At 44.0% G+C, this 17,891-nt stretch overlaps 1 protein-coding gene across 3 annotated transcripts in view; it reads right to left on the bottom strand.

Annotated features, from left to right (window-relative positions):
• The window catches only part of large1 (LARGE xylosyl- and glucuronyltransferase 1), a 498,409-nt gene that overhangs the window by 85,266 nt on the left and 395,252 nt on the right, over positions 1–17,891 (bottom strand). For all 3 annotated transcript variants that reach the window (XM_072552482.1, XM_072552480.1, XM_072552481.1), the window contains one exon: positions 11,167–11,292. In XM_072552482.1, the coding sequence (XP_072408583.1) occupies positions 11,167–11,292 (126 nt within the window). The remainder of the gene's footprint in view (positions 1–11,166; positions 11,293–17,891) is intronic.

The following is a 17,891-nucleotide window of genomic DNA, read 5'->3' as shown; positions in this document are numbered from 1 at the left end:
CACCACTCCAGCCGTTTTCTCTCCACCATCTTTAAAGCCAACACAGTGAATCGCACACAATCTAATTTATGACTATCTATTGAGGGCACTCTGACAAACATCAGCTGAACTGGGTTCAGAGACTTTACATTCTGTCAGGATTCTCACTGAAATTACAGAGCTCGCTGTCCTTGGGGAGAAATATGCGTTAAATCATCAGATTTACACAGCATCGCTCATACAGTTAGGCACAAAATATTGCAAGTAAAATGAAGGTGACTTGGAATCATATTCCATTGGCACAGAAAGAGATTGTGAGCCCACTTCACTGGTGTCACCTTTCTGAAAAGGCCTTCCAATTATTCACTGCCCTAATCTTTCCCCATAGCCCTGTGATCTCTCTCTTTTCAAATATATATCCAATTTCCCTTTGAAACCTTCCCTTTGAAAGGTCATAACAACTCTCAGTTTAAAAAAAGATAACTCTCCTCAATCATACTTCTGAGTTCTTGGTCTGAACATGCAAGATACCCCTTGCAACTGGGCAAGGCCAAGGAGCATATCCAATAGCTAATAAGGGGCTACTTGACCTCAGCAACCATCACCACCAGCTACCAAAGCCTGATCCTGTCTTCTCCCTGAGGTCAATAGGCATCAAGAAAATGATGCAAATGAATGAATTTGCACCCACTACCGCTCTGGCTTCGAAGGTGAAGGAGAAAAAGAAAAAGACTAAACATATGTGGAGAAAATGATGCCGCTGGTCTGCAGCACGTGGACTCCGACAAGCCCAAACACTACCTATGTTCCGGCACCATCTTGTCCCAGGAGAAAGTGAGGACTGCAGATGCTGGAGTATCAGAGACCAGATGTGTGGCACTGGAAAAGCACAGCAGGTCAGGCAGCATCCGAGGAGCAGGAGAGTTAACATTTTGAGCATAAGCCCTTCATCAGAAATGTTTCACCAGATTCTATCACAGTTGTAACTTATCTCTGAACCACTAGCTCGGTTTCTCACTGCATCGCTGCAGGTGCTGCTTGATCTGCTGAGTATCTCCAGCATTTTCTTTTCCTTTTCATGCGATGCAGGTATCGCTGACTGGGCCAGCATTTACTGCTCAGCCCTGAATGCCCTGGAGGAGGTGGCGGTGAGCTGACTTCTTGGACAGACGCTGTCCTTTTTCTGTGTTTTGTTCAGAATTTTCTGCATGTCTAGGATTTTACTTTTGTATTCCCTTACTTATCCTGATTAACGGCATGAGGGAAGTCCTGGGCCAGGGCAGAGGTCACTGCAAAATTCAAACTCCTCAAGGTGAAACCATCTGACCCGCCCCAAACTGGAGGTTGAACCAAGACATTCTGATCTGTAGTGCTTAAATGTGACACCAAGTCTGCACTGTCTCTTACAGCTCTACTGAGTTGGCAAAGTCAAGTGTTATGTTTTAGCTTTAGTTCTGCGAAACACAACTTCTATTGTCCCAGATGTCTTCTGATGATCAAGGTATGAGAAAGTGACTCCTCCATTTTTAAAACAAGAGGCACCTGCCTCAATGGGAAATGTCGAGATCTTTTGGGGATAGTCAGAAGCGACAAAGCTCACCAGATATTCAAAAACAAGGCAAGAGCTTGCATTTACTGAGTGCTCTACCACTCTCTCAGAATGTTCCAAAGTGCTTTCTATCAAGTGGATCACCTTTGAAATGCGATCACCGTTGTTTTGGAAGCAAACATGGCAGAGTGGGACAAGTAGCAGATAAGATTATTAGATTCTCAGGGGTGTCAATGTAGGTCAGGGGACCATCCTGGAGAACTTCCTAAACTAACTTTCTCACACTCCCCACCTTCAAGATGGCCTGAAACGCATCTCATCCGACAACGTAGCTAGGTGTGTGGACTTGAGCAATCGGTTTACAGTTAGGTGCTGAAGGCTTATCCTCAAGCTTGAATTCAAACTGAACTGAATTCAAAAGCTTCTGACTCACTGCTGAGAGTGTGATCCCCATAAAGTGCACAGTTTTCACTGGGCAAATCAATATATGCACAAATTGGTTCCAATAAAACATATGCTGGCACTGCAACGTTTGTCTTATTTATAAAGTAACCGACAGCTATACTCGTCAATTCCTTAATATTTAATTGCAGTAAATTTTAAACAAGATAGTTTTCCTTAGTTGCTTTCTCAACTTCACATCTATTAGCTGCCTGAATGGTTCCTCTTCAGGGGTGAGCCTCTGATTCCCAATGTTAAATTTTACGATGATGTAAACCAAAGGTTTACCAATAGAGTCCCCAGCCTGGTCTATTGGAGTGAACTTTTATTTCCATATTGCTAGACATGTTACTTCTCCATTGTTTAAGATCTTGTAACAAAAGAAGCTGTACCTAGGTACTTTTGCATCTAAGTCAGTGCTGTAAGTGGCGATGTATAAACTTTTCACTATATTCATTGAGTATATGTGACAGTAGAGGCTATGCTATTCTTCTATTCTATTCCTTTTGTTTGGAATGGGTCACTGGCTGGCATCCTGTGCCCGACATGGAGGTCAGGAAGTTATTTAATTTGACTGGGTGATGCACACTCTAACTATGCCCCTTCCCATCTGCACCAGGATTAAGTCTGGGTGCCAAGGCCCACCGGTTCTTGCTCTGCTACAAATTGAAGTCTTGAGACAGACTGACCCAGCTATGAGTGGGCTTACACCCATGCAGTTGCAACTGAGATGTCAACAGACAGCAAGCAAATGCAACACTCAAAGGCAATCCTACTAACTTTGGTGATTCTCATTTCTCTCTGCAAATATTCTGAACAGAATCATTATCCCTGTCAGGCTGGGATGCGGAGGGCTGCTGATTTCATCTTGGGCCCCTATTAACATGTAACTTCCATTTCCCATCAGCACTATCTGAATAGCGATCCGTGCTAGCCAGTTCTGGGATGAACCAGAAACAGGAGGTTGCAACTTTAGATACAGTTTCTAGGAATCGGGCACCTACAAAGGTTCACACTAGGGAGGTGGGAAGCCTGAAATTGGAATGGCTCAGGGGAGGCTGATGCTGGGCTGGGAGACTCAAGGTGAAGCCTGTGAGCTGGAGCGCGTGGTAGCAAGGTTCGAAGGGGTAGCATCCATTGGCCAAAACCCCTGCTGTAAAAGACAATAGACAACAGCCATTCTACCCTTCGAGCCAGCATCACCATTCATTATGATCATGGCTGATCATCCTCAATCAGTATCCTGTTCCTGCCTTATCCCCGTAACCCTTAATTCCACCATCCTTAAGAGCTCTAGCCAACTCTTTCTTAGAGGTATCCAGAGACTTGACCTCCACAGCCCTCTGAGGCAGAGCATTCCACACACCCACCACTCTCTGGGTGAAGACATTTCTCCTCAACTCTGTTCTAAATGGCCTACCCCTTATTTTTAAACTGTGTCCTCTGGTTCGGGACTCACCCGTCAGCGGAAACATGCTTCCCGCCTCCAGAGTGTCCAATCCTTTAATAATCTTATACATCTCAATCAGATCCCCTCTCATCCTTCTAAACTCAAGCATATACAAGCCTAGTTGCTCCAATCTTTAAACATATGATAGTCCCGTCATTCCGGGTATTGACCTCGTGAACCTACGCTGCACTCCCTCAATAGCCAGAATGTCTTTCCTCAAATTTGGAGACCAAAACTGCACGCAATCCTCCAGGTGTGGTCTCACCAGGGCCCTGTACAGCTGCAGAAGGACCTCTTTGCTCCTATACTCAATTCCTCTTGTTATGAAGGCCAGCATGCTAATAGCTTTCTTCACTGCCTGCTGTACCTGCATGCTTACTTTCATTGACCTATATCTCTCCCTTTACATTCCCGGCTGGCACTGCTGACCACTGGGCAAGCTACACAACAGCAACTCCTCTAAAACCAGGTTCCAAAAGGCATTGTAGGCGCCTGTTTTAAATATGTTAGTCAGGTGACCCACCTTTCCATCAGATACCTTGACATCCACCATTGTCAAAATGGCGGTGGATTCTTGTATTGTTTGTTGACCATATTTAAACATTCAACATCAACCTCCCTCACCCCTTCATCAACATTGAGGACAGACTGTACGCACGCTGTACTAAGAAAAACAAAACAGCTCCCCCCCCCCACCCTCGCTGCTTCTGTTTCCGCTCACTCCCAGAGAACGTTCTAGCTTCAAAATGACAGTTTTAAGGATTTCCAACAACCTAGCCCTACAGGATCATTACAATGGTTCAGAAATGGATAGGACAGACTAAAGCAGCAGGACAGCAGATGAGACTATAATGGGATAGACCCTCTGCACAGCCAGGTCCGCAGTGTAGTCATGTTATCACTGGAGGTGCTCCACACTGGGAAATCCCATCCCTGCAGTGATCCCCAAATTCCCAGAACTCCCCTCACTGCAGTGATCCCCAAATTCCCAGCACTCCCTATCCCAGCAGTGACCCCCAAATTTCCAGCACTCCCTAACCCTGCAGTGAATCCCAAATTCCCAGCACTCCCCATCTGTGCAGTGACCCCCAAATTCCCATGACTCACCATCCCTGCAGTGACCCCAAATTCCCATGACTCCCCATCCCTGCAATAACCCCCAAATTCCCAGCACTCCCTAACCCTGCAGTGACCCCCAAATTCCCAGCAATCCTCATCCCTGCAGTGACCCCCAAATTACCAGAGCTCTCCAACCCTGCAGTGACCCCCAAATTCCTAACACTCCCCATCCCTGCAGTGACCCCCAAAGTCCCAGCACTCCCCATCTCCGCAGTGACCCCAAATTCCCAGCACTCCCCATCTCTGCAGTGACCTCAAATTCCCATAGCTCCCCATCTCTGCAGTAACCCCCTAATTCCCAGTACTCCCCATCTGTGCAGTGACCCCCAAATTCGCAGCACTTCCTATCTCTGCAGTGTCCATCAAATCGCAATAGCTCCCATCCCTGCAATGACCCCAAATTCCCAACACTCCCCATCTCCACAGTGACCCCCAAATTTGCAGCACTTCCCAACTCTGCAGTGACACTCAAATTCCCATAGCTCCCATCCCTGCACTGACTCCCAACTTCCCAGAGGACCAACATATTCCAGTTCTCCCCAAGTTTGCATTGACCCCCATATTCTCAACAGTTCCAAGCTTTGCAGTGACCTCCGAAATTCCCAGCACTCCTCATTTCTGCAGGAACCCCTGTTTCCCCAGGGGTTCCCATCTCTGCAGTTAGTCCTGGCTCCATTGTGACCACAATTGTCTTCATCTCTGTAGTAGTCAACACTGGCACCCTTGACTTACAAAATCATCTCAAGGTGTAACCCTAAGAAAGTACTGGAACTGCCCTAGCTTACGCCCCAAGACAAGAAGAAAACTCAAGTTTAATAGGCGGGAGATAGAACACAACCCCAATTAGTCAGAGTGTGGAAGGCTATTTGTTATTTTTAAAGTCAAAACCAACTACAGCTCAACTGCAATTAAATGACACAATCTTATTTTTCAAATTAAAAATGTCTTCTCCAAACAGCAGTCCAGTACCCCAGCCCTCTGACCCAGACCAAGTGTGGAATATGTTTTCAAGTTTCGGCCATTTGTGGTGCCTGATCTAGACAACATCGCTGCAGGTAATCATGTATGAATTGGTTTTGCATATGTACCTTTGTTCCTCAGTTCGTTGTTAAGAAACAAGATTAATGAGGCCAAGACTTGACACTACTGGCAATTCTGCTTGTAATTCAAGATGTTATTAATTATAAATATGCAATAGTAATCCACATTCAGAACTCTACATTGAAAACCGCACTCTCTAGGGAGACAGCCTTGTTCATTCAGTGCTGAGTTTCTTTTCTCATTCAGTGATGGAATGTGTGTAATTGCAGGTATTTATTGCCCATGCCTGCTTTCTCTTGAGAAGTGAGCTGCTTCCTTGAACCATTGGAGTTCATGTTGGTGTGAGGACACACATAGTGCTGTTAAGTAGGGCGTTCCAGGAATATGATCCAGTGACACTGAAAGAACAACAGCGTGTGGTCAAGTCAAGATGGTGCGAGACTAAGAGGGATACCCTTACGTGGTGGTGATTCTGTGTGACTGTACTCTTAGGGCTAACTAGGTGGCTCATGCCACAGGTTTGGAAGAGGCATTGGAAAATTCCTGCAATACCTCCACATGCAGCAATGATGAAAGGAGTGAATGCGAAAGAAGGTGGATGGGGTGACTATCATAAGATCATCAGGAATCCTGATGAACAGCTTAAGCTCAAAATGTCAACTCTTCTGCTCCTTAGATGCTGCCTGATCAGCTCTGCTTTTCCAAAACTACACCTTTTGTCTCTGATCTCCAGCATCTGCAGTTCTCACTCTCTTCCCCTTAACTCTTGACAGTGTCTTGATAAAAAAAAATGTAAACTGGACCTTGAATGTACTCATTGACACTGCGGTTCCTGGTAGTGAAGTTCTGACTTATGACCCTCTGGAGGAAACAAGTCCCTATTATCTCTGGTGTAATCAGAAGACTTAGTATTAAACTGGGTCCCCTGGTTCTGATTTTTCCCATAGGCAAAAGTCGTCACCACATCGACACTGTTAAAATCCCTCAGAATCTTCTGTTTCAATAAGACCACCTCTCATTCTTCCAAATGCTAATGGGTGTAGGCCCAAACTCCTCATAAAATATTCTTCTTCCCAGGAATTAGCCTAATGAACCTTCTCTGAACGCCACCTAATATTCATTAATCCTTCCTTAAGAGACCAAAGCTGTTTGCAGGGCTCTTGCGGCAGTCTTCCTGTGCCCCGCACCATTACAACAATGCCGTCCTAATTTAATACACAATCCTCCTATGCAATCAAGACCAACATTCCACTTCCCTCCGAATTACTAGCTGACTGTTCTGATTTGTGTACAAGGACACCCAGATCCGTCCTGTACCACAACATTTTATACTCTCTCTCCCTCCAAATAATATTCCGCTCTCCTGTTCTTAGACCCAATGTGCAACTTCACCATATCCCACACCATCCTTCATCTGCTAAATCCTTTGACACTCATTTAATCTATCTATATGCCTTGGCAGACTCTTTGTGCCCTCCTCTCAAATTGCTATCGAACCCACCTTTGCATCATCAGCAAATCTGGTCACAATATACCTGTCTTTTCATTCACATAGATTTTAACTATTAACAAACCAGCCTAGGTCACTGTGATATTTGACTAGTTACAGTTTTCCAACTTGAAAGCAATGCATTGATCCCGATTTTCCATTTTCTGTCAGTTAGCCGATCCACGATCCATGCCAATATATCTCTCCCTCAATCATGAGTTTTTGTTTTGTGCAGTAAGCTTGCACATGACCTCTAAATGAATGTCTTTTGGGAATTCCAATACACAACATCTCCTGGCTCCACATCAACAGACTGCTTTGATCTGGATGTAGTCATACATGGTGAGCGTTATTGGAAATGTACTTCAGCAGAGATTTGAGGAGTGTTCATCATATTCCTGACTTGAGCCTTATAGAAGGCAGACAGCATTTTGGAGGTTGGTGGTCAGCCAGTGAGTTACTTGCGGTTGATAGAGCACCTAGAAGCATGGCATTCCAACCAGAACTCTATCAACAAACACATCGAGTTGGACCCCATCTACCAACCCCCTGAGAAAAGGAATAGGAAGTGACTTCACCACAGGAAATAACATCACCAAACCAAAGAAACCCAAACATATAAATAGAAAGCAGGAATTATCAGCAGTGCTTCGCCTGAGGCCCAGTGAAGATGTTACCTAGTAGGGTGACGAAATGTCTGGAAATGAACCTTCCAGCTCAGTGAGCAAACCTACATCCAGAAAACTATATGTGGTTTGAACAGAGTAGCTAGAGAGAAACTGTTCCATTTGGCAGCTGGGTTGTCAACCAGAGAAAACGATTAACCAGCAACTGGCAAAAGAACCAGAAGAGACAGGTGCTTTACTGTTACACAGTAAGTGGTTATGGAGACGACTGGCTGAATGGGTCCCTTCTAAAGTGCTGCAACCACTCTATAATCCAGTGAATGCCCCTCCCAACTGGAATGCAGTGCACAAGATTTCAGACAAATCAGACAAGATTTCAATTAGGACATCCTCCAGCATTAAGTATTCCCACAATGATTACCACGGAAACCAGCATGTCAATGAACAGTCAGCTGTAGCTCAATGATAGCGCACTTGTCTGGAAGCAATTGGATCTGGGACTCAAACCTTACCCCAGGGCTTGAGTACAAAAATACAAGGACTTATGGCATGGTGACAGTGTCTATATCTCTGGGTCAGAAGGTCTGGATTCAAGTACACCTCAGGATGTGATTGGGGGGGGGGGGGGGGGGGGGGTGGGTGGGTGGCCATGGATGTTGTCATGACATGCTCAAATCGGTTGATTTGTTTAGTTAATAAACAGCTTTCTTAAGAAAAGAAAGGGCATTGTGCACTACATTCTACAGCCTCCAAATCTCTTTATCGCTGTCGAGTGAATTCATTTAAGTCATTGCTACAATTCATAAACTGTTCGATCCAGGAATGCACAGTGAACTAACTGACCAACTATACTTCTTTTTAAATGGGCGTGTGTTCTGGTCAAAACGTGTTCTGCAATCAATTTTGTGAAGATAGATGATGTGGATAACCTAGTCATTGTCTCGTTCAGTCAAGGCTTCTCTGAGTGTAACTAGGCTGCAACATTCCCCACACTACAGCAGTGACTACACTTCACCAGCTGTGCCACATGTTGAAATACATGATCATGTGACAAGTCTCTCTGAAGCAAATTCAATATTTTGAGATACAGTGAATATTCCCTGAGGAGATGAGAAGGTGGGTGGGGGGGAGTGGGGGGGAGAAAATCAACACTATTGAACTAAAGTATAGTTTGGAAAAGTTGACAAATGCACATGGCTCATTGAAAGATACTATTTATAATGAGTGCCCAAGTTTATTTCTCTAATTGGGAATGACAAACAAACAGTTAGGGTGTGAGGAGTGACATTTCCAGGACAGTAAAGAGAAAACACAAAATAATGATTCTTAGGTCACACAGACACAAATATGATAGTGTGTGTACCATTAAGGATAAGTATTGCTGTTAAAGTTCTTCAAACTCCCTTGATGATGTCATTTCCACCTAATATTGTTCATTAAAAGTTCCATTATTGAAGAAAAAGAAGATATTAATCTCCCTTTTGAAATTGTCAGCTGCTGATTAGCAGGCGACGCACACGCTTTACAAAATGTTAATGTGCTTCAAAGAGAACAGAGAAGGACTATCGAAATTAGCTGCCATTATTATTTATGAGATTGTAAAAATGTCCCATTACATATTCACAAGGCAGTCGTGTGGCTTCAGTTATTGGCAGCCAGGCAGCATTTTAGCTCTGTAATGTTGCTGAAATAGGCTGCTGTCCAATGACATAGTCCCAGCTCCAGCTCTCGGATCACAGCTCTGCTTGTAGCTGGTCAACGCAAGGACCTGAATGCACAGCTCCCTACTAAAGTCTGCATTCCATTTAGTGTTTGAACCCCAATGATGATCTTTCGAAATGCACTGTCTGAAAGGGGAAGGGGTGTGGTGGAAGATTGGAAATTGATCCGACTTCCAAAGGGAAATGCATAAATCCTTGAAGAGGAGAAAACTGCAGTGCTAGTGGGTGGGATAACTTGGATAGGTCTTTCAGATGGGCTGAATGACCTCCTTTTACTCTGCATGATGCAGTGATTGTTTCAAGACTACCAGATCTCAGTGTGTCTCTATTGACTGACAGATAACTGCCAAAGTGATGGTCTGGAGAATGATTTCTAGCTTCCATACTGGTTTAGAATGGACATTTTGTTTTTTCTTTATAAGGTGAAGCAAAATGAGACATTCGAATGTGGAATGAGGAGTAAGGACTTGGTCCTCCATTTGCCTGCATATTTTTCTTTTACCTGGTACCTCTAACTTGTTCTTCATATCGTTACCTTCAGTCAGAATTAACCTTTACTCCTCTATTAACACCTATTTTGGGTCAATGCTTTGGCCCTTCTCATCACCATCCCATTTACCATTTATCGCATCGCAGCTTTGATCCCAAATCTTCGTCAATCTCTAACCTTTCCCTGACCTTCTCCTCAGCTCCAAATGTCTCTCCCTGTTTGGCAACAGCATCAAACCCATTATGTTTCCATCTCCCTTCAGTTCTGAAGAGGAGTCATAGTGGAGTTGAAACAGTTATGCTATTTCCCTCTCCCCATATGGGCTTCTGAACCTGCTGTGTTTATCTTGAGCTTCCTGGTTTTTTAAAATTTACGAACTTGGTATTATTCCGCAATGGCCAATCTGACTGCAGCAGAGCAGCATGGGAAATGGTAGAGCGCTTATCACCATTGTCTACTGGACATTTGACCACAGGAAACCATGACGTGGAGATCGCCAGTGTTGGACTGGGGTGGACAAAGTCAGAAGTTACACAACACCAGGTTATTGTCGAACAGGTTTATTTAAAATCACAAGCTTTTCGAGCACTGCTCCTTTATCAGGTGAATTGGAGAGAGGCGCACGGGCACATAATTTATAGGAGAGATAATGGCAAGATAAGTCCAGGTAATTAAGAGTGTCAACAGATAGGTACAAATAGTGCAAGTTGAGTGTCAACAGGCTGAATAACAAGTGAAGGGATAACCTATGACCCGATTAATGAAGGCAGAGAAATAATTGCAAATAATCAGAAGTAAGATGGTGCTCGAGCCAAACCAATTGGCTGGAATATCATGAGTAGGCATTAGAGTCACCTGACAAGGGTCGAACAAAAGTAACACAGGAAATCTATGCAGGGATCCCTAAAGAAACTGGTGGCTTTTGGGTTGTGTCACTGCAGGAGTGGATGACCTGAGGCTTTAACAAGTAAAATACCTAGGGGTATCGCAAAGCAGTTGTACCAATGAACTGTCAAGAGGTGGTGTTATCTTAGCTGATGCATAACTCTGGAAGCTACCTGGTAAAAGTAGGTTAAACTTAACCAAGATTCCTGTTGTTCCATTGGCATAAAGGAATGAGGCAAAGCATTCCATTACAAGCTTCAAGTACAAAAGTCATTGCATTTGCTCAGCTGTTATTGAGTTACCTCTAGCATTGTACAGCATGGAAGAGTCCCACTGCATCTTGCTAACTATGACCCTCACCAGAAACAAGCCTTACCTTGAGGTCTGACACATCCTTGTAGCACTGCTCGGAGCGCGTGTGATCTGACAGTTGAACATTCCAGAAACACGGAAGCTGGTACACTAGGATAGGATTCTGCTTAATGACGGCATTAAAGATATCCTGCATGGGAGTGGGAAAGAGAAAGGAGGAATTAGTAAGGTGAGAGGGGTGGAGAGGAGGAGCAAATATACCAAAAGTTTGAGTAATGATCCATCTTCATGTTGTAAATGCATGACATATTAAGCCAAGAATCTAATGCCTTCAGAACTAGCCATGATTACCTTGTCTATATTACATCATGAATAGCTGGAATGCCCAATTGTGTTAAGGACTGCATCAAGATTTCTAACAGAAATGTAAACACAGTAACGAGGTCAAACTTGTTCGAGTGGCATCGACTGATATCTTAAGTAGACAGACAGGAGGCTGGAAGAACACAGCAAGCCAGGCAGCATCAAGAGGAGGAGATGTCAACGTTTTGGTTATACCCTTCTTCAGGGAGGTTATACCCGAAATGTTGACTTCTGCACCTCCTGATGCTGCCTGGCTTGCTGCGTTCTTCCAGCCTCCTGCCTGACTACTTTGGTTTTAAGATCTGTAGGGTTTTTTTTGCCAGCGACTGATATCTTGCCAGTCTTAATAATAGTGAAGTAAGTGCTGGTGTAAGTAGTTTATTGGGGTGATCTTTGTGCTGCTGACCCTGGCTGAAGGTATTTTTGGTGGCTTTGTCACATAATCAATTTCACATCTGACCAACTCACTCCTCACCCTTGCTATGGACCTTCCAACATGGATATCCATCCACTGTATAATCATAAAGCAAACAGGCTGTATAAAATGGATCGTTCCTGCCTGTCAAATTACTTTTACATCTCCTTGCCCGTATCACTTTAACCAATAAAGCGTTGAGGTGCCTATGTGGAATGGGCTGCCAGAGGAAATGGTGCAGGCTAGTACAGCTGGAACAGTTAAGAGGCATCTGGATGGGTATATGAATAGGAAGGGTTTAGAGGGATATGGGCCGGGTGGTGGCAAATGGGACTAGATTGGTTTGGGATATCTGGTCATTCTGGATGAGTTGGACCAAAGGGTCTGTTTCCGTGCTGTACATCTCTATGACTCTACATAAGAAATTGGAGGTGCAAAACAACTTTTTCTAAAATACATTTATGGTGCTTTTTCTCCCTTGTAACCTAACTTTGCATTCCTGATCATTCTAGGACAATCTTGAATTGTTAACACCACAAGGCATCCAGTCCAAAAATCGCATCTAACTGGTCAGAATAACCAAGTTGGAGAGGTTTTTATTCTACAAGAACATGTTGTTTTAATTCATTTGTGATCTATGGTTGTCATTGGCTGGCCAACATTTATCATGGCCATTCAATCATGGCCAACATTTACTGCCCATCCCTACTTGCCCTTGAGAAGGTGGTGGTGAACTGCCTTCTTGAACTGCTGCAGTCCACTTGCTGTGGATTGACCCACAATGCCATTGGGGGGGATTTCCAGGATTTAGATGGAAGTGGTTGTGAGTTTAGAAGATGCTGTCTGAGGATCTTTAATGATTTTGATGAATTGAGGATCTTTAGTGAATTATCAATTTGTATCCTGTACTTATAAAAACAGTATTAATGAGTTCTTGGGATGTTAGGACTAGGGAAAGCACATTAGGGCCAACAAGTCCTCATGGTGACCTCCCCTGCTCCTTGTTATAGTAAATAAATAGTGACTGTGTACTCCAAATATAACTAATGCTTGGGGATCTTGGCATCTCCACTCTTCAACAGCATGGCACCACACCAAGACAGCAACATCTCTTGCATCACTGACTTTCTCCATTCTCCAAAACATTTTCAAATTTCTACACTAGGAACATTCTGTGCAAATAAAAACTCCATCGGATCTTCTTCCTTACATCTAACTTGTAAACCAGTAGGCTATGCTCCCTAGTGTCATTTTTGCAATATCTTTCCCTGTCTGCATTAGTAACTGCAATCCAGTCACCTCAAAAGCTTTTTGAGTGGAGCATAATGGAAGATCAAGAAAGGGAGACAGGAACATTTCTGGGGAATGATAAGTACGTGCAGAATGCTGCTGCTTCTTTTTGTCTGTTAACGAGGAGCTCTGCATTTTTGAGAGGAGATTCTAATCGGGGAATACAATGTTCTGGCTGCAGAGAAGGTACACAAAGAGCTGGAATCTTCACTGGATTCCCTCGGAATCTGCTACACTGGGGATTCCACAGTCTCTTGATGCACAATTCCCATCTACCCTGCAGAAACAACTATTTGTCATTGGGAAATTCACTCCAGAGAGAAACAGAGCGAACATTTCCTTAGCACTTCATTGCCTTTTCAGAAAGAGCATTATGAACCACAATCTTCAGATGTGCAGTTGCATGTAGTTTAAAAAAAATATAGACAGGGCCAATTTCCGAAGCAATTTCTTTCACAGTGAACTCGCTGACACCCATTTCTCTTGCTTGAAGGTCAATGATACATTTCCTGTGATTAGTTAACTAGAACTATCCAGAAGAGTTGGCTCTGTCCTACAGCAATACTCCAGCGAATAGTATTCTGTCCCATTGCTGGAACAGGCTGCTCATCTTCATCACTGCACCTAAGAGTTGAGTTGAGGGTGATTCAGATTTTACTACCCTGAGATATTAAAATCTCCTTTTGCTTGCCTATTCTTCTGCCCACTGTAAATTCCTGCCACACAGGCACCCAGTTACTTAGGTTCTCCTGCATTCAACTGTACTATTCCTTTAGCTTCAGGATCTTGACTGGAAACATTAACTCTGTTTCCCTCTGCTAGTGCTGCCAGACCTGCTGAGTATTTCCAACAGTTTGTTTTTAATCTATCATCTGCAACATTTTGCTTCTGTATTATTTGTTCTGTGTTTACTATTTAGAGTCAGAGAGCTGTCCAGCATGGAAACAAACCAACTTGCCCATGCTGACCAGATATTCTAATCTAATCTAGTTCCATTTGCCAGCCCTTGGCCCATATCTCTCTAAGCCCTTCCTATTCATATAGCCATCCAGATACCTTTTAAATGTTGTAATTATAGCAGTTTCTACCACTTCCTCTGGCAGATCATTCCATACATGCACCACCCTCTGCCCCTTAGGTCCCTTTTAAAACTTTCCTCTCTCACCTTAAACCTATGCCCTTCTAGTTTTGGACTCCTCCAACTCAGGGAAAAGACCTTGTCTATTCACCCTATCCATGCCCCTCATGATTTTACAAAGCTCTATAATGCTCCAGGGAAAATGGCCCCAGCCGATTCAGCCTCGCCTTATAGCTCAAACCCTTCAACCCTGGCAACATCCTTCGAAATCTTTTCTGAACCCTTTCAAGTTTCACAACATCCTTCCGATAGCAGGGAGACCAAAACGGCACACAATATTCGAAAAGTACTCAATGCACTGATTTGAAAACAAACATATTTAACTTAACCTTGTTCCAGGTCATCCTTCAGAGACATAACTCTATTTTGAGTGAGGTGTCTCAAGAAACTATCTTTCCATTGGTTGGTGTGTTAATTCTTTGTTCTCAGCGGTATATTCATTTGTAATCAATATATTACCCTCAGTCAGATATCTGCATACTCACACATATGTATCACCATTTCCCTCAGGGAGATATCTGTACACTGACCGGTGTCCATCACCGTTTCCCTCAGGGAGATATCTGTACACTGACCGGTGTCCATCACCGTTTCCCTCAGGGAGATATCTGTACACTGACCGGTGTCCATCACCATTTTCCTCAGGGAGATATCTGTACACTGACCGGTGTCCATCACCATTTCCCTCAGGGAGATATCTGTACACTGACCGGTGTCCATCACCATTTCCTTCAGGGAGATATCTGTACACTGACCGGTGTCCATCACCATTTCCCTCAGGGAGATATCTGTACATTGACAGGCATCTATCACTGTGTTTCTGACAGAAATATCTGTGCACTCACTGGCGTCCATCAATATGCCCCTCAGGGAATTATCTTTACATTGACTGGTATCTCTCACCGTGTTTCTGACAGAGATGTCTGTACACTGACTGGTGTCTATCACAATCTCGATCAGGGAGATATCTGTACACTGACCGGTGTCCATCACCGTTTCCCTCAGGGAGATATCTGTACACTGACCGGTGTCCATCACCGTTTCCCTCAGGGAGATATCTGTACACTGACCGGTGTCCATCACCATTTTCCTCAGGGAGATATCTGTACACTGACCGGTGTCCATCACCATTTCCCTCAGGGAGATATCTGTACATTGACAGGCATCTATCACTGTGTTTCTGACAGAAATATCTGTGCACTCACTGGCGTCCATCAATATGCCCCTCAGGGAATTATCTTTACATTGACTGGTATCTCTCACCGTGTTTCTGACAGAGATGTCTGTACACTGTCTGGTGTCTATCACTGTCTCGATCAGGGAGATGTCTGTACACTGTCTGGTGTCTATCACTGTCTCGATCAGGGAGATGTCTGTACACTGACTGGTGTCTATCACAATCTCGATCAGGGAGATCATGGCACACAAACTGGTAACAGTCTCTCTCTGACTCTTGAACATAACTGTACATTGATGGATGTGACTGTAAGACTTTGGCTCAATCTACCAATTTACTATCTTCTATGTGTGAGCCTCGTCCTGCGTGTTCTTTTAAATGAAACACTAAGAGAAGATATTCAGTCTCACACTCTTGATTTATTTTAAACAGTAAGTGGACAAAGCATGCAGAGCTCTGGGTCTAACCCTTTTTTCCCTGACCAACTACCATGTGTGCCAGTTCAAAAAGTAAGACCTCGTTTTGTCCCTGCCCCAGTCTTTTATACAATAAAAAACGTCATACACACACTGAGGTAGAATTATCTTCTCATTGGCTGTTGATCTGACTCCATTCCCCGCCTCCTCGCATTCCCGGATGTCCGACCCCACGAGAGCTTCTTTTGCCTGCGAAACGGATCATCACGTGACCTCCTTGGCCCACTTCCTGGGCGCGAAACGGAACGTCACGTGACCGCCCCGCACCCTTCCGGGGCGCGAAATGGAACGTCGCGTGACCGCCCCGCACTCTTCTGGGCGCGAAACGGAACGTCGCGTGACTGCCCCGCACTCTTCTGGGCGCGAAACGGAACGTCACGTGACCACCTCGCACTCATCCGGGCGCGAAACAGAATGTCACGTGACCGCCTCGCATTCTTCCAAGCGCGACATGGAATGTCAAGTGACTACCTCTTGCGTGTATTAAACAGCGTCTTCACAGGCTTTTGACTGCTGCAGAGATTCACAGTCGCAGCTAGCCTTCAGTTTTTTTTTATGTAAGTCATATATTTACATGACAAAAAAATGAAGTATTCTCGTTAAACCTCTACTTTGCTAAGTTCAAGATGCAAGGAACTGACTTTATTCTTCCACCCAAAATGATAGCCATTGCAAAGTATGTGCTTCGTACCTTATGTCTGAAGTATGTGCAGTCCAAAGATGTGCAGGTCAGGTGAATTGGCCATGCTAGATTGCCCGTAGTGTTAGGTAAGGGGTAGATGTAGATGTAGATATAGGGGTGTGGGTGGGTTACGCTTCGGTGGGGCGGTGTGGACTTGTTGGGCTGAAGGGCCTGTTTCCACACTGTAAGTAATCTAATCTAATCTAACAGAATCCTCCCTTGTTATGAGTTTCAGGAATTTTTAAAAGCTCACATATATATACAATGTGTAGCTGATTAATGATGGCAGTCTGTAATGATGTAATTTCCTGTCTTGTGACAGCATTAAGTGTGCTTTTGGTGTGGGAGAGAGCAGAGCCAGTAAACAGGTGGATTTTGGTTCAATAATGCACTTGGAAGAGAGGAATTGTTCAGTTACTTGGGTGTCCTTACATTACGCTTTGAAAAGTACACAACTGGTTTTAGAATGTCCTGAGGTTATGCAAAGTGTTACATTGCTAAATGTTAAACGCACGGTCTCCCTTTCTTTTCATTGCAAACTAGAAAGGGTCGAGGTGTCAGGAAGTCAGGATGTCTATCTGCTTAATGGACATTTAGTTCATAGGCCAATGTTTTCAAACCCCACCACGGCAGTTGGTGAAATTTGAATTCAATGAATAAATTTACAGGTTAAATATTAATACTTGTGGACCATGACAACTGTGATTAATTGTAGTAAAATAAATTGGTTCACAAATATCCAAAAGGGAAAGAAATCAGTTATCCCTAATTCTACAGATCCATTCTGCCCTACATGCGATCCCAGACTCTCAGACATGTGGCTGACTCTGAAATGACCCAGCAAGTCTCTCAATTCAAGTGTACTTAGAGATGGACAATAAATGCCTTTTGCCTTTTTTATCTTCGTACAGCTGAATCAGAGCAAGGCAGTGTGGTGGAGAGATGGAGGGAAACATTTATGTTTCAGACTCTTTCATCTTACAACTATTATCTCAATCACATTGTGAACCATCTAACATGACTGTTAAGAGGCACTTTTAGGGGACTTCTGTTTGCTTGAACAGGTCACCTACTTCAATTATGTCCCACAGTGCTGCGCTGTCCTGCATGACTCATTAATCCAGATCCAGACATATTGCTTGGGTCATACCAACAGGAACAGCCGGTTTGGACAAATAAATGGTTACAGAATACATTTCTCATATAACAACAGGCTGGTGCACTCCAAATCGTGCACCTCAGGGTGGC

This window comes from Chiloscyllium punctatum, chromosome 32, assembly GCF_047496795.1.
Source record: "Chiloscyllium punctatum isolate Juve2018m chromosome 32, sChiPun1.3, whole genome shotgun sequence".
Lineage (NCBI taxonomy): Eukaryota > Metazoa > Chordata > Chondrichthyes > Orectolobiformes > Hemiscylliidae > Chiloscyllium > Chiloscyllium punctatum.
The sequence above is the reverse complement of the archived record's forward strand: the minus strand, read 5'-3'. Positions and strand labels throughout refer to the sequence as shown.